The following is a 16,679-nucleotide window of genomic DNA, read 5'->3' as shown; positions in this document are numbered from 1 at the left end:
CTATCCCAAAAATGCACCAGAATACAGGAAATCGTATCTACCTAATTCAAAATTTTGTAGCTTCTCTCAGCTTACGTTTAGTTGAAGTGCGCAGTCATGTGGTCATGTTGAAAAATGTGACCCTCTTTATCATGAAAGTTGCCCATCCCTGGTCTAGATCCTGGTCTAGATGTCTGACAGATGACAGTATTCTTGGACGCAATTAATAACCATATAAGGATGTTAAATACATAGCCTGAATAGAGATATTATAAAGTGGAGATTTGGATCTTTCCTGTTGTGAAACTTGCTCTTTAAAGTAGTCTTAAACAAGCTAATAAGTATGAATCCTCAAGACTTGGAGGCAACATTATATATTTTTCTTCTTTTTAGATCTTAACAGTTTATTTTAAGTGGGTGTAAATAAAAATGGGATGTTTATGGGACTTAAAACAAAAATAGCCATATTTTGTAAATTGGAACATATACTTCTAAAAGTGTTGGGGTAGAGATTCAGTGGTGTTTCATAAGCCTGGCCTTTGAATGATACCTTTGTTATTTAAATATGCTTCAGCCTTTGGGCTAGATGGGAGCAAGGGGAATTTGAATACTCATTAAAACATTGAATAATGAGGCAGGTAAGATAAATGTTAAGAGCTTGTTTTAACATGTTTCAGAGGTTCTATGGGTGTTTCTCAGCAGTGATGATTCATACCTCATGCCACAGGCCTTCAGCTCAATAAACAAACTGCTTGCCATATGACTCTCCTTGTTTGTGGTTAATTTACTTTATTCTCAGAGAATGACCATAGGAGTACAGGACAAAAGTAAGCATTTGTTTCCATGACACAATATAGTAAAAAGCCAATAGAAACCTTTAAAACAAAAGCAGAGCCATATGCTGAATTGAACATTACATTTTATTGAGAAACACCAACTAAGAAATTTCAAATGCAATTTAATAAAATGCATTGGTAAACAGAACTCAATAAATTATTATTTATATGACTACATTGTACTCCACAATGAAACTATGAAGTTACAATACTAAATTCAAACATTTGTAATATATAGCTTCCTTATTTATTTAACGTTATTTGCGATTAACATGGTTACAAACTCAGACGTTTAGGTTCAATAAATATCTGGGCACAAACAAAGAGAAAAATAACCAACAGATCAGAATAAAGTAGTGGTTTGGCGAACTTAAATAAATGAATCAAGTAAATGAATCACAAAGGTAGAATTAGGGTAGGATACCGTTTCCATTCGAAAGTAGTATTAGGGTTAGGTCGCTTTTACCATTAGCTGCCTGTACTTCTTAGCCAGGTTAACATTGGTGCGCCCAGGCTGGAAGGGGTATGACCACAAGATGGAGTTCCAGGAGAAACCAAACTTCTTGACCCCGTTCAGAAGATACGTCACCTCCTCCCTGCTGAAGTCATTTCTCCTCCTCTGCTGCAGAACGATTAAGGAGAACCAACAAAGTGAAAAGAAAGAACAGGTACATATAAAAGCTTCAGTCACCATATTTTGCACATTTAGAGCAGAAACTCTCCAACATCATCACCTCTAGATATCTAATTGATCACACATACGGTTATAGGCCAAGGATTTAACCTTCCTAAATTCAAATGTGGAGCTATAAGACTACTTGCTTCCTCTAAATAACTGAAAAATAGTCAACAAACCTAACTGAGCAAATTTTTGGAGCGGTAATCATGCATGCCTGGCATTTGGAAAATATAATTTTATAATAAAATAAATATTATAATTATCTTACAGTAGAACCAGCCTCTCGATCAGACTTAGTCTTTGGCTCTCCAATGTGAGCGGTTTCTTCGACGTCATGACCTCTTCCTGTATATATATATATATATATACAAAGATATTAATATATGTGTGACGGTATGTGCTGTAAATATGTGAAGGGTTTGTGTGCTTAACTCCAACAACCAACATATCTGCATACCACCCCCCCCACACACACACACACAGCTCAAGATGCCTGCCAAAAATATTCTTTAATAGATACCTCAGTAAACCAAAAATAACGGGTAGGGTAAAAAACTACAGATCTGAACAGGCTGAATATGTAAATGAGAATGTTGACTTCACAGTAGGGAGTTAAGACAAGGAACATGCAGATAATACTGACACACACTTTGCAAAGGAACAGGTAGAAAGGACTGACTTAAATAGACAGAGAAACGCACAGGTGAACTCAATCACGTAATAACACAGGTGTACACAATTGCGGGAAACAAGTCTGTACAGGAACACACGAAACAACCCTGCGACGCTGTTGACACGACGAGGAGAAGGGAGGGAGAGTAGAGACCACGATAACCATGAGCGGAAGATGGCAACAGCAGAGAAATACAGTGGTACAGTATGCATGCATCTCTGTGAAAGAGTAATATTAAATCTCCCCCAGACACAAACAAACCGTATGTAGCTGGCTTGGCACGGCAATACGAATCAGAATAACCACAGATAAGAGGCAAACCCCATAAGAGGATTGTTTACAAGAATGTGCTGCATTTATACAGAATCATAATTGCAGGTTTAAAAATACCTTGGGAAGTATTTACATAATCAAAACTAGGCTGATCTATTGAAGATCTTTAAAGAAGAGATTAGCATAACATATTCATCTGAAGCGGTGTGTGCCTGAGGTGAGAACATGGCCTCTAGGGAGACACTGGATGGGACAGGTACAACCACAAGCACTCATCCCCCGGCTGATGCAAATTCCCAACAGATAAAAAAAGTATTTGCAGTTAGAATGAGTTGTACTTTAGAAATGCACATGGAATATGCTGAGTGTTCCCGTCGGAGCGCTGCTTGAATCAGGTGTCAGCCTGATCCGTGAGAACCACCAGCAGGTGTAATGTGTTGCCCACAGAGCCCCCGGAGAACCTCACAGCAGGGGAGGATAGTACGCTAGTTATAGTATTGCTGATGTTTTTATTAAAATGTCCACACCCAGTCCCTTTGGCAAGAGTCAAAAATAACTGGAATAATAATCTCTTCTGAGTCTCTTGCCTGATCTCTCTCATTCTCCAAGCCTCCGACCAAACGCTGCTCAAACACTAACTAACCAACACAATGAAGGCTTATGACCCAGTTGCCTTTTTCTCTGCAGACTAAATCGATTTTGAGGTAAAAACATAGGTAGGTGTGTGTGTGGGTGTGTAAGCAGGGTGACTGCCTCCATACCTCTCCAACCTCCCCGGTGTCTCTGCTGCACTTCTCCTGAACGTGAGTCCTGGTGTGCATTGGCCAACCCCCCATCGCCTCCTTGTGTCTCCTGTGTGTACCGTGCTCTGAACGCATCGCTGGCCTCCTCCAGCACTCTGTGCAGATCACAGCTGTGGAGACAGGAGCTCTGGAGAGCCCAGAACGTTCTGCTGGTCACCGCATCAAATGGCAACACACAGCCTGAGACAAAAAGACACACAAACCAACAAGGTCAGGGAGCAATGACCCACGGCTCTCACTGTAAAGATATATATATTTTTATTTAGGATTGATCATCAGTGAATGATGTCATAAAACAAAGACAACATGATTTCCTACCTGAGCACCTCTCTCCTAACGGTGGTGCTACATGTATAGCTTCATTCTCTGGGAACCGGCTCAGCTGCCTGATCTCATTGTCCAGCAGCTCGCTACACAAAGACAATGCATCTGAGAGAGAGAGAGAGAGAGAGAGAAAGAGAAAGAGAAAGAGAAAGAGAAAGAGAGCCTTATCCTAGCTATCATGGGGAACTGTTAGTGCTTGGCACTTCTTTCTATGAATATCTAACTGCACCGACAGAGATATATTATTTCTCTTTCTTCTGGCAAATGTACTTATTGTAAGTTGCTTTGGATAAAAGTGTCCGCAAAATGCTTTAAATGTAAATGTAAGAGAGAGAGAAAAAGAAAGGAGAGAAAGAGAGAAAGAAAAGGAGAAAGAGGAGAGAGAAAGAAAGAGAAAGGAGAGAGAGAAAGAGAAAGAGAAAGAGAGAAGTTGTTTTGTGTTGAATGCTTCTTTATGTTGCTGTGAGTGAGTCATACCGTCATCTGCAATCCATTTCCTTTGTTTGGCCATAGATTGCTTCATTGGTGGCGGGAGGTAAAGCACTTCACTGGAAGCAGGGAAAATAATAAAATCTCTCCCTAGCCTTCTCAAATATTCACACAGCCATTTTCGAACACCTTACTACCATAAGGACTATAGAAGTGAATAATGACGCTTTACTCTTAACTGACCTGTCTGTATGTGGCTCTCTGGCACCATCTGGTGGTATGATGTCTGAGGTATATTTAACAGTTCCAGTCCCCTTGCACATTGAACACATTATCTCACAGCCAACAGCACCACTAAGAGCCCGTCCTGGAGCTGCAGGGTTGGAGCGGGCTGCAGAGAGAGAGCTGTTGCCTCTGTTGGCAGAGGCCTTGTGACTCTCTGGCTGGGAGTACTGTGTGTTGACATGGCCGACATGACTGTTGTTCTGGTGAAGGGCAACGACCTCCTCTGGCACTCTGTCACACTCAGCCAAGACTTTGGGTGGGTCTTCTTCCTTGTAGCTGTAGAAAATCCTCCTCCTTACCTGGCTCTGTTCAAAATTGAGGGGTTAGATGAGTGACCTCTGGCACAGAGGTTTAATTCATACCCATTTCAGTGTTCAAATACTTACCACCTGCACCGGGTAGGGAGCTGCATGTCCCTCTCGAACACTTGTTTTCTGGTCCTCTTCTTCTTCATAGGCGTCCTCTGTGTGGTTTCTCTGCGGTAATGGCCGCCCTGTGGAGTCCCTCCAGCGGTACGGTTGGTCTCTTCCCTGCCACTCCCGCTCCCCTCCTCTGGGGGCGTTCTGCTTGGCACAGGCCAGGGGGGTGAACTCCATGCGGATCTCCTCTTCTCCCAAACTCTCCTTCAACATTTCTTCAACCCCTTGTCTACGAGCTGTGTCTGTTGCCACTGCCGTCCCCCGCTGGCTCTTCTCCAGCCGATGGATTCTGTTCAGCAGCTCATTGGCTGAATCCCAGTAGGCGTCCATGTTGGTGAAGGTCCCGGCCTCCTCGCAGTCCGGGGCAGGTCCTCCCAAGGACATTGCTTTACATACACACACATGGTTATTTCCATCAATATGCACTTTGAAACCAACGTTCCGCCCATTAAATAATTTGTCTCATGCCTTTCTGTTTAGTACAGTGTAGGAAGGCCTGAAACTCAGGGTTATCATCATCGTCAAAGAATTGGCAGAATATGTCAATCCACTTCAGTTAGTCTCTTAAATGGTCCAAATTTGAAAAGACTATAAATCATAATTAGACAAAATACCATCCCAAGTTACCATAACCCCTTAGTGATGTCTCAATTGGCCTCGTTTCTCAGTTCAACAAATTTAACTTAGATATTAATTTAATAAATGCATTTCTGAAGCTTCAACCAGGAGATGTCTGGTATTCTTACTTAACTGTTACTTCTAAATCTAAACATTTCCCGAACAATCCAAACATCCTGATGATTAACATACAAAGGCTTGTGACTCACTGGCTTGTTTGCATGTTTGCAGAATGAAGGTCGTGGCCTTCCTGAGATCCTCCGAGGGGGACTCAGTGAGGAGGGTGATGATGGCGGACAGGCCTCCACACTGCACCAACTGGTGCTGGTGTTCCTCTACGGATGGAGAAGGTCAAGAGGAATGCTAGCGTCCAGGGCAACAAGGCAACATGCAGTCCGAGAAGGGATGGGTCTCTTTGGCCCACCGGACCCAGAGGTCAATGGTTAAGAAATATACATCATTTGCCACAATCTACCCTTATATCTGTAATTATTGTATTGACAATTGTATTGTCTAAAAAATGTATCGAATCTACTTTTTGCATCAATGTGTAGTACATTTTCAGTGTCCTATGATAAGTATAAGCAATTGAACAGCGTCATGCTGTGAGTGTGTGAGTGATTTGAGCATGAGAGTGGGACCTGCAGATCATTATTTCTAGTCCTGAAGTGCAGAAGGCTGTAGCTACGGGAACGTTGTCCTCTTGAGATGAGTGAAGGCCTTGTACCTGAGGCCTCGGTGCAGTGGCCGAGGGTGAGCAGGACTGGGATCCTGTCCTTAGGCTCCAGGTGAGCACTGGAGAGCAGGGAGACGAGCTGGGGAACCAGGCCATACTGAGCCAGGGCTCTCACTGAAACAGCTTGGATGGTGATACGTACACATCATATTCACAGTTAGATAAGATATAGCTTGTTTTGTAAAAAAATAAAATTCACTATTGTATTGTGTTTTGGGATGCGAGACTTGAGTCACCATTGTCTGTGAAGCAGGAAGACAGGGTCTTGGTGATGATGACGGAGATCTGACAACACAACAGGCTCTTCTCTGCATCTGCAGCTAAGCGGACCAGTGTGCAAGTCAGAGTTTCCAGACAGCCAGAGGCAGAGAAACTCTCTTGAGTATAGGCTAGAAAGACAGAGGGGTTAGTTTGCAGTTACTTGGTTTGTTTCCCCTCTCTGTGTCCTTTTCTGGTCAGGATCATGCTCCTCCGTCTGACACTACTCACAGTTATTGCCGACTGACATTGCTATAAAGAAGCATAGTGGCTGAAACATTTCCGGGCGAGGGAGTGTGATTTGCTGCAGCCAGGTCTTCATCAGGGGATAGGCTGCCACACAAATGCGCTGTGCATCCTCTGCACAACAACAACCAAACATGGTAAACAAGCTACAACAGCTGGTTAAGATAGCTATTGAGCAATATTATATTGTATAATTCAATACATAATATATTAATATTTTAAACATTCATAAGGTTAGGAAGGTACACAGCTAACTTTTTGTTCCCATATTTCCCATTATATTGTGGATCTTTTAAGAATGGCAAGAGGTATCACAATGTTTTACGCTTACATTGTAATAGCAATGTTACCTGTAATCAGATCATGTAATTTATATTGACTACGAAGCCCAACATTTTTTTACCATTCTGAGGGTTGTTGACACAGCCACAGAGAGCGTTGGCCACTGATGTCCAAAGTTGGTACATTTGAGAGACGTTAAGCAGCATTGGGTTTTCATCAGACGTTGAAAACGGAAAACTAGTCCTGCAAGGTGATAGTTTATAAAGTTAAAAGAGCTTGTATTATGTGGTGTATTCATTGAGTGTTGTATAATATGATGCTCGTCACAATATTGGAAACATGGCACAAAGGAACAATACCTGAAGAGCTCCAAGAGAATATCCAGGCAGCCAGTGTTCTGTGCAAATGTTTGTCCTAATTCTGACAGCACAGAAGAAAACAGCTTTCATAACTCAATTCATAATAAATTTTTCCCCGTACAAATTGTATCAAATATTTCCGTTGTTGCCTTATCTCGGATCCAGCAGTCCTACTAAGCTATAGCAGAACTTCTTTGAAGGAGCCAGCAGTCTGGGCCTGTGTTGCACCACTGTTGTGAAATGCGTCACCTCAATCAGTCAATATAGTGACTTTTAATGATACAAAGACAAAGTACGATAGGCCAACAATTTTTATGAAAAGTGAACCTTTCCCTAGTGTAAAACATAATTTAAATGATTGGATGAATGGAAATGATGAATGTTGAAATGGCTAATATGAATAACTTCATGTAATTATTACATCAATAACAAGAGCCGTTATTATCTGTTAAGAATGACCTAGTTAAAGCTATTATATTCAATATCTAATGGTCTTCTCTTTTCATCTATTCCCTTCGAAAAGAATCACGAGGGGGCAAATTTCACAACAGGGGTGCGTACTATGGCACAACACCTGCAAACAGAAACTGCATGGGGCAGAGTAGAGCCTTTTGTTGTTTCGTTACAGTCAACCGAAGAAATAACTCGTTCGCACGAATGGATGAAGCTTTCAGAAGGGAATGGATGAATATTTGAATAAGTGCATTTCCAAAGTGGCCAGCCTACATTGTGTTGATTTTAGTTCGTGTGAGATAATTATAAGGTTACAGATCCCCCACACCAGCGAAATGATTGGTTAAAAACAGATATGAATTGAAAGAAAGTGCAACATGCAGTTCACCTAGAATTGAGCTCTTCTTCAACACAAATGATCACAAGTTTTGTCTGTACATTCAATATATATATATATATATATACACATATGTATATAGGGACTTCAGCTAAAATTCACAATCTTTGGATAAATGTACACTGTCCCAGTAAAATGAGTAAATAAGTATGTAATTCAAAAGAATAGCTATATTCTTTATCTAGACGTGATCTTACTGTTGTTGGCTACCAGCACAGACAGCAGGTAGACAGACACCCGTCGCAGTGTAACCGGGCTATCTGGTATCTGAAGCAAGGTAGCAAGGTGGGAGAATGTGTCCTTTCTGCACAGATAGGTCTTGCAGTACACTATAAGGAGAAATGTACATCTTATTATCATTGTTGGTCAGGTGAATTCTTTCGCAGCGAGAGAACTAACAAAACAAAAGTATAAACTCTTAAATAAATTAACAACAAACATGTTTGTTAAATACAACGATATATAATTGTAGATAATATATATCATTATATAAAATGATCCATTGTTTTGCAGATGTTAGCTTAACAGAATAAACTTGAGTAAAACTAATAAGGTTAAATACCTTTCAAGTTTTCTCATTAGGTAAACTAGGTATTTATCAATTCTTTAAAGGGTGTTTGAATACTGTTTTAACACAATGATGTATTGTGCTACTCACATGCAACAACAGAATAGTTCAATACCACCCACCATTTGCCTCTGCTAGAGTTCCGAGCGTAAAAAGCACTGTCTCCTTGACATCTGGATGAACAAAACTTGACTTGGAAAGGCTGTAAACAAACGCTACACCTCCCATCTCTCTGAACAGGTCCACATTATCCTCTGAGGAGTAAATACATAAAACCTATTCGATTATTTATTATTGTGTTGATACAAAATCAGTCAAAATGCAGTATACTTCGGAGATGGCATGCCTATTAAGACATTCTCAGTGTTAAGAAGATGTCTAAATGTTCCTGTCTATTTCAATCTGACCTCTGTTTTGACAAATGGAATAGATGGCAAGAAGAGCTTGTTTCTGGGATTCAGGGCATTTCATCTGAAACTTCAGAACCTCAATCAGCAAACTAAGATCCGTCTTTGTTGCTGAAAAATAAAATAGCCAGTTAGAAATGCAACAACGTTCTTTTCACGCAGTCTTGACGTAGGCTACACATGACGTACCCATACTACACCTGATTAGCATAATAAAGGCTAGCAAACAAAGCTTAATTAAAAGGTTTAATGTATACTACTTACTACTGTTCGTGTTTCTGATATCCATTTTCTTGTTTCACATAACCCTCTAAACATTAGACCTTGGAAGCCAAAATATTACTGTAGTTAATTCAGCACAACTGTATATTGCTTACACCGCAGGCCAATACATACATTTGAACCGACCAAAACTTATTATACAAATGTTGTGAGAATATTTGATATTAACGTAGCTAAACTATGAGATAAACCCTTACTGTGTCCAAATCGTTACATACATCTATTTTGTAGCTGGCACTAAACGGCCCCGATAACAGGTTACAACGAAACAACTGTTTAGTTATGAATGCTAACTTACTCGTGTCCACGTCCGACTCACAGTAGTAAGCCAGTTTAGGCTAGTCGAGCGTGTGCATAAATTGCCAGGTTTACAAGGAGAAGCTCCTTCCAATTTAAAGTGAAAGGAAATTTTCAAAAATATCTCATATATTATTTGCAAAACATTTAATTATTTTAAAAATATTTTTTATTAATAATGAGCTCCCTGATATTCATCTACCAAGCGGGAAACGTGCGTAACGATACGTAGTTCACTTTGCGTCTCACCTTCGCTTTGACTGTATCACGTTGATAGAAACACACGAATGTTCAGCAGTTTTGAAGCATAATAAACAGATAAAAAACAGTTGATTTCAATTACTTTCATTAAAAATATGCTCTTATTGAAATGTAGCCTACTACCAATAACATGGAGTTGGCATTTGGAAACATTTCGTTATGCTTTTGGATTCTGGAATATTAATTATATTACTTCAATCCATACAATTTGTTGACCAAATTTGTTACTTTATTTTTCATCATCATGTTGCCATCATTTATTATTTACATAGCTTACTGATCATACCCCGTTTTTATTCTAGTTGAGAAAAATACACAATGGCCCTTACTTCCGCTGACACCCTTCCGTTTCCCATAGCAACGGAGGGACGCTGCAGCAACTGGTGGACTGGACAACGACGGTCCAAAGCTACTAGGTAGCTCCTTCTAAAATGGTAAGATTTTTGGGACTGAAACTGTTTACCCAACACTATACATGTCATCAGGCAGGTCCTGTGTTTCTCTTTTTTGTCGTCTGGCTATACAAAGAAACAAATACTAGTTACATTCAATATAATTCTTGTTAGGCTAATTCATCCATCCCAGTTGGCCACAAACTTCGGACTACCTTGTTGGGATTGTTTTAAAATTGATTATATGTTGCTTAATTTGATGTGTTTAAAGGTATAATATGTGTTTATTTTTTCATTTCTTTCAACCTTCAGGCTGAAATTGAGGAGACTTTGAAGAGAATTGATACACACGAAGGTGTGATTGGCACAATAGTCATAAATGCAGAAGGTTAGTGTTTCCAAGTGTGTCATAAAAGCCTACATTATGAGTATCTTATTTTGCCGTAGACCAACCATACTTTTTTTTAACTGTGGCTAATTTATTCATACATTAGACATTAGACTTATATCATTTTGCCTAAGGGAGGTAAAGTGTGTATGTGTGTGCGTGTGCGTGTGCGCGTGCGTGTGTGTGTGCGTGTGTGTGTGTGTGTGTGTGTGTGTGTGTGTGTGTGTGTGTGTGTGTGTGTGTGTGTGTGTGTGTGTGTGTGTGTGTGTGTGCGTGCGTGCGTGCGTGTGTGTGTGTGTGTCGCTGCTTGCATGTGTGTCTGTATCTGTGTTGTCATGTAAATGTGGGTGGCTGTATGTAGCATTGAAAGACTTGTATGTGCACGTTTAGTTAAGCAATGGTTTGCTCGTTATTTTCAGGTATTCCAATCAGAACTACGTTAGATAACTCAACTGCGGTCCAGTATGCAGGGCTGTTGCGCCTGCTGACCATGCAGGCTAGGAGCAGTGTTCGGGACATTGACCCACAGAACGAACTCACATGTCTTCGTATTCGCTCAAAAAAACACGAAATTATGGTGGCGCCAGGTAAGCACATTCAACCATTTATTTCTGAAGCTATGTTTCGAGAAATTCTAATTCTATATATTTATTTTCTTGCATTTTCATAAACAACAAAGACACAGCACATGAAACAACAACAGTAGTGAGAACAATTACAGAATACACAACGATAACAAAGACAACATGGATGACCTATAGCGGTGGGGGGGGGGATGTAGGACAGTGCTCTGATTCACATGGGGTGCAGCTAGATGAACGGATAGACAGATAGATAGAAACTTGGATAGATAAACAGAAGAATCAGAATGGATGCTGCAGGTAGGAAGGTCGTAAGTTAATGGAAACATGTAGAATGGGAAAGCATAATGTGATCCCTGACCCTGAGCATTCATTATAAAGGGAAGTATCTGTGATCAAGAGAAGTCTAGGTAGGATCGTACAGTATCCTAGAACTTGCTTGAGTCCTGGTTTAGGTCCCTGAAGATTGATGTAGCCTTTCCCTGCTTAAGAGATGAGAAAGAAATCCTCCAGCCACCTGTCTTTGGAGTAGTAGGATGGTATCCTCACCTCCCAGTTCATTAAGATCACTCTTTGTTGTTCATCACTTTGAATGTTTTCAATGCGGGCCCCTTGAAGTTATGTTAACAATTATAAACAAACAAAAATAGAACAAGGTGTGGTTGGTTAACTTAATTTCTCCCACACACTTTTCCCCAGAGAACGAGTTTCTGCTGATTGTCATACAGAACATCCCGTGAGAGTCACGCTTCCCTCTGCCCCAGTCATCTACCCGGAGGATAAGAACAACAAACAGTTTAGTGTTTTAATGTCCACGTTTCTCACTACCTAGTGTGCTGCTCACTTAGTCGTTTTTGTGTGTCTTTGCTTGTTTTGCATTCCCTTGATTTGTTTTTGGAGACTGAATAAAAATGTAATTGGGAATACATTCAGCAGAAGTAGAGTTGTATTCACCAGGCAATTAAGTCCTCCAATAAAACCACACGACACCGTGAGGACTGAGCTTATAGGATCAGTTATTTCCTTGTGGTAATAGAAGCCGCAGGGGGACAGTCTGAGCATAATGACACATTTCTAGTCAGATATGAGCTTTTTATTCACGCATCTGCTGCTGGCTAACATCTTTTGGTTGTTAATGTTCTATTTGTACATTAATGAATTCTGGAGTTCATGCAGAGGTCCTGGTTACACCTTGTGCTAGTCACATGGGTAAGCTTTCACATGAACCCGTCGCGGTTCATGTCCTACAGCAGCTGCTGATGAATAACTAACTATAAATGTAGAGATGTGCCAAAATAACTTGCGGTGCTTCTGATCCTCACCCTGACCGTAGCCACACCAACTACATTAAGACATTATGCATGAAAGTAACAATCCTTTTCTTATCCTTATCTAATGTCGAAATCCAAACTTTGGTTGATCATTCCTCAAACGGGACGGTAAAGTTGGTTCTAAGCCAAGATTTGTATGCATCTAATTCATAATATTGTTTTTCTGATACACAGAAAAAATACAAGTTATTTATATTATTAGTATTTTATTGTAAAGCACCATCAGAATATACAGTGATATTTGTTAATAAATAGTTCATTATAATTGTACAACTCAAATAATATATCACATAACAGTCGATTTAAACAAATGGCAACAAAAAGAATGAGTGTGATTTCATGACCTGTTGACGGACTAATTTCAACTGGACAGTGTCTGTCCAAGCCTCTGGTAACCTTCAATACAGATGCAGGTCCAAGATAAGAAAATATTTGTTTCCTATTTCAGACAATATGAGTATGCTATTTTTAATAAAAAAAATGATTACAGTTGAATAACTGAAGTTGCGTCATTTATTAATATCCAAAAATAGATAGTGCATTCCAATGTTTGTCACACAAAGAACATACAAAGACAAAAAATATATATTAAATATGGTATCAGGTGATTTTGGTAAATTACACAATCTTAACAGCTTTTTACCTTTAAGGAAACCAAAGGTTAATTTGGCTTTTATATTTTCTGAGGAAAATGTTTTTCTCAAAAAGGCTTTGATAACTTATTTTTCCCAGACACAGGTAGCACTTCCTGTATACGCTCCCAGGAATGAGTCCTAGGAAAATCCTACTTTCATCTTCCCCAACCAGCCCCCCCAATGTGTCAGAGCGTCTCGCTTAGAAGTTCACTGTAGAGTGAACTTAAAGTAACGTAAAAACAAACATCCACAGGCATGTACGAGTCTTACAAGGGGAGGGTGACATTGCCTTTTTAAAACAATGATAATTTAATCCTGATCACAGCCTGGGAAAGGTTCCCATAGTCAACCCTCAGAGCTACTCGCTCCTCAAAAGAAACCTGTTCGGGTATCTAAAAAGGTCAAACAACATTTCATTGGGACTAGAAGCAATCCTTATACAACGTGATCTTACAAATACCAATCTTTGGAATACAAAAGTGGGGGACCTTTGTAGTGTACCCCGACTCCGAGTGGGGTACCAGGGTAAGGGTTAGGTGCTGATCTCTCTCTCCCCATCAAGTATTAAGGCAGTACATATGCTAACAAATCATGACTCCTTGTGTTTGTGCTTCTGCTTTAGTCAGCCCAATTCTTATTCAATATTGACATGCATGTATTTAAATTGCAGCCTGACATTTTGTCTTTGATTCGAATAGAAATACCCAACCTAATGCCCATGAAAATACATAGGAGTACCTACACTAATATTCTTCCACTTCAACCGCTACCTATAGAAAACCAAAAATACATGAAATGAAATGTATCTACTCTCACTATCGGTTTTTTAACCTTTATACTTTTTTGCCATTGATAATGTATTACTTATTTCTAGATATTGTCTGTAGGATTATTCCTATTCCCTTGAGAACCCTACATGGAACACACAAGCAATAGAACCCTAACTAGAAAGCGCCAGCATTACAAATTGCTGCACCAGAGGGCTATAGTACCCTGTATATAACATGCCTCTGCTCTAAGAGAGCTAGGGGAACTATGCAGGCTTCTTGTTCCAACGCATCACATTTAAGGCCTGAGGTGTGCTTCAAACTGTTTGTATTCACCAAGGGACTAAAACAGACACCTTTCAGTAGTCTGGAGTGAAACGCGACTGCGTTATTAACAGCCAATGCTAAACAAACACAATATGAGCCGAGACTGTAAGTCCTTAAAGCCAACAAGGGGTACGGGCAGACATTGTAAGCATTATTCTAGCACAAGTTACAAAATAGCTACACAGTGTGGCTGAATTGCAGTAGCAGTAAGGTGGGTTCAAAACAGAACCAGGATGCACTGATCCTGACCATGGTCTCGCCAGGGGAACACGGCCACCATGGCAGACATGACGGGGAGGCATCCGGAACTAGGATCAGTCAGGTAGCAGCACGGAATTAAGCTATTAAGGTAGAAAAAACAACGATATGACAGCTTCAAGTGCTTTCAGAGATCTGAACCAGGACCTCCAATCGTATCCATTGAGAGGCTTGGTATCAGATGAGTGCGTTGGACCCCAGGGTTCAGGGGTCACCTTGGGGCCCCGTGACTGTGGACCTGCCCCCTGCCCCAGTGAATGCTGGGAAGTGTCAAGCATCTTCTGAAGTGCTCCAGCTGGGCCTGCAGCCGTTCCCGCTCCTCCCTCACCTTCTGCCGCTGTCCCACCAACTCCTGAAATAATAAAACCTCTTTAATCAGACCCATTTTGATCTGACACACACAGGGACCTCATTCACAAAGGAAGAAAGACAACACAAATAAGCCTCATAGCGGGCTGTTGGAACAGGGAAGGAAAGCCTTACCCCCATGGTGACAGACATCTGCTCTGCCGTCCTGGTGAGCGTGTGGTTCTGAGCCTCCAGCCGTTTGCATTGACCGTGCAGGACCTGACGCTCTACGCTCCACTCTGAAAGGAAGAAACACGTCTAGTTTACTCTGGGGGATATTCTTCTTCCTGTGAGAGGGCATCCTATTGTGGAGGACGGCTAACATGTCAGAACCACTTGGTGAAAACATCCCCCACGTTGACAAGCAGTAACCTCCCGTGAGGTGAGCCCACCTTCAGTGTACTCCTGATAGGCTTCGAAGATGGCCTCTATTCCGCTCCACTTCCTGGGCGCGTCCGCCGCCTCCATCTCCCCCTCATCCTCCTCCTCGTCTTCTTCCTCCTGTCCAGACCCTCCCTGCTCCTCCTCTTCCCCCGACAGGCGTTCCTGTGTTCCGGGGGCTTCCCCGGCTCCCGGGCGCTGGGAGTGATGGCCGTTGTGGTAGGCAGGTTGAGAAGGAGAGGAGTGGACCCTGGGTCTCTTCATGGCCGAGGACATGTTGAGCGGCAGCGAGGGGTTGGCCTTCATGTTCACCTCCGGGATGCCTGCAGGCAAACACACAAACATAGTTTCAACCACTCAGCCGATCAATAATGCATCGATCAAACCAAAACCTCGCACTTATCATTTCAACCATCGATCGGGGGAGTAGCAGGAAGGGGGAAGGATAAAGGGCACGGCGTGGAGGAGTGAGGGGCGACTGCTCGGCACAAGCACAACATCGTCTCGGGAGCACAATTCTAATCCTCTGTTTGCACGCCCCCCCCTGCTGTGCCTTACCATTGCCCTGCAGAGTGCGGTGTGTGGACTGCAGCACAGCATGGTGGAACTGCTGTGCAAAGGCCTCCGGGGTGAATTTCTCCCAGGGACGACTCCTCCCGTTCTGGAGGCCAGGGCCGGCCTCCTTGCGCGGGGCCGGTGAGGGGTGGCTGTTCTGAAAGCCCTGCGGCTGGAGCTGCTTCTTGCTCGACTGTAACGTGTTCTTATATGCAGCCTTCTCTCCGGCGTGCAGGAGTGCCGGCAGGGGCTGATGAGGTATTTGGGTGTCCGGGTAGGGCTTGAAGGGGTCTACGCAGTGCTTGCTGATGGGGTGGGAGGGGGGAGGGGAGGAGCCCGGGGATTCCTGTCCTTTGGATTGGCCCTGTAGACGGACTTCTGATGAGCCGCCTGAAGGAAGATCGGCACAGTTTGAAGTTTGAAGTACTGAGTAGAATACGTTGAGAAAACGTGTGTGTGTGTGTGCATCTGTGTCAGTGTGAGTGTTTGTGTGTGTGGTTGTGCGCAGGTCTGCTTTTTTTTAACATTCATTTGTGTGCATGTGTTAATGAATTGAATTGTAGGTCGATTTGTGGGTGTATTTCTTCATCTCACCTCTAGGGGGAGTTGCAGGGCTGCTACAGGGGGGTAACGTATTGTATCTGAGGGTGTCCAGAGTCACGGTCTTCTGCTGAATGGCCCTCAGCAGCCCCTCCGTATGCTCCTTATCTACAGGCAGAAGGAGGCATCAGCACGAACGCATCACTCAAACAGACAGCTGAAGAACCGTTTGAATCATTTAACAGGCCTCCATCAGAGGTGTAACAGTAGAAAGTGGGAGTGAAAACAGGTGTAGCTCATTAAGTTAATTAT

General features: G+C 42.0%; 3 protein-coding genes across 8 annotated transcripts in view; 1 reads left to right on the top strand and 2 right to left on the bottom strand.

Moving 5' to 3' along the window:
• Positions 1-880: 880 nt before the first annotated feature.
• terb1 (telomere repeat binding bouquet formation protein 1) lies at positions 881-9,810 on the bottom strand. Of its 6 annotated transcripts, none has more exons than XM_060061759.1 (18): positions 9,605-9,805; positions 9,289-9,347; positions 9,025-9,135; positions 8,740-8,871; positions 8,247-8,378; positions 7,200-7,260; positions 6,962-7,083; positions 6,544-6,672; positions 6,291-6,443; positions 6,046-6,177; positions 5,528-5,653; positions 4,668-5,086; positions 4,240-4,586; positions 4,045-4,115; positions 3,562-3,672; positions 3,202-3,423; positions 1,763-1,839; positions 881-1,437 (listed from the first exon to the last, which is right to left on the bottom strand). In XM_060061759.1, the coding sequence occupies exons 2-18, from the start codon at positions 9,311-9,313 to the stop codon at positions 1,267-1,269; spliced, it is 2,541 nt and encodes an 846-aa protein (XP_059917742.1). In that variant the 5' UTR covers positions 9,314-9,347; positions 9,605-9,805; the 3' UTR covers positions 881-1,266. The 6 variants fall into 6 exon arrangements, with proteins under 6 accessions (XP_059917742.1, XP_059917743.1, XP_059917744.1 ...); XM_060061760.1 differs by lacking the exon at positions 9,605-9,805 and adding an exon at positions 9,504-9,600; XM_060061761.1 differs by lacking the exon at positions 9,605-9,805 and adding an exon at positions 9,525-9,543.
• Positions 9,811-10,176: 366 nt separating this feature from the next.
• On the top strand, positions 10,177-13,017 carry LOC132465106 (dynein light chain roadblock-type 2-like). The gene is made up of 4 exons (XM_060061832.1): positions 10,177-10,298; positions 10,569-10,644; positions 11,064-11,231; positions 11,925-13,017. Exons 1-4 carry the CDS (start codon positions 10,296-10,298, stop codon positions 11,963-11,965), a joined length of 288 nt encoding a protein of 95 aa, XP_059917815.1. The 5' UTR covers positions 10,177-10,295; the 3' UTR covers positions 11,966-13,017.
• A 34-nt stretch (positions 13,018-13,051) lies between these two features.
• LOC132464950 (genetic suppressor element 1-like) overlaps positions 13,052-16,679 on the bottom strand; it is a 15,837-nt gene continuing 12,209 nt past the window's right edge. The window contains 5 exon segments of the mRNA XM_060061583.1: positions 13,052-14,895; positions 15,027-15,130; positions 15,284-15,595; positions 15,831-16,217; positions 16,422-16,535. Coding sequence (XP_059917566.1) covers positions 14,755-14,895; positions 15,027-15,130; positions 15,284-15,595; positions 15,831-16,217; positions 16,422-16,535 — 1,058 coding nt within the window. The 3' untranslated portion in view covers positions 13,052-14,754.

Source organism: Gadus macrocephalus, chromosome 9 (assembly GCF_031168955.1).
Source record: "Gadus macrocephalus chromosome 9, ASM3116895v1".
Lineage (NCBI taxonomy): Eukaryota > Metazoa > Chordata > Actinopteri > Gadiformes > Gadidae > Gadus > Gadus macrocephalus.
Note: the sequence above shows the minus strand (reverse complement) of the source record. Positions and strands in the feature narration are given on the sequence as shown.

Excerpts from the sequence above, each read along its gene's own strand:
- LOC132465106 (XM_060061832.1), top strand. Across the intron at positions 10,645-11,063 it reads AATAGTCATAAATGCAGAAG|GTATTCCAATCAGAACTACG; the intron begins GTTAGTGTTTCC and ends CGTTATTTTCAG. Across the intron at positions 11,232-11,924 it reads CGAAATTATGGTGGCGCCAG|AGAACGAGTTTCTGCTGATT; the intron begins GTAAGCACATTC and ends ACTTTTCCCCAG.
- terb1 (XM_060061759.1), bottom strand. The coding sequence starts at position 9,313 with ATGGATATCAGAAACACGAACAGTA. Across the intron at positions 7,084-7,199 it reads ATTCTCTTGGAGCTCTTCAG|GACTAGTTTTCCGTTTTCAA; the intron begins GTATTGTTCCTT and ends ATCACCTTGCAG. Across the intron at positions 6,673-6,961 it reads TGTCAACAACCCTCAGAATG|AGGATGCACAGCGCATTTGT; the intron begins GTAAAAAAATGT and ends GTTGTTGTGCAG.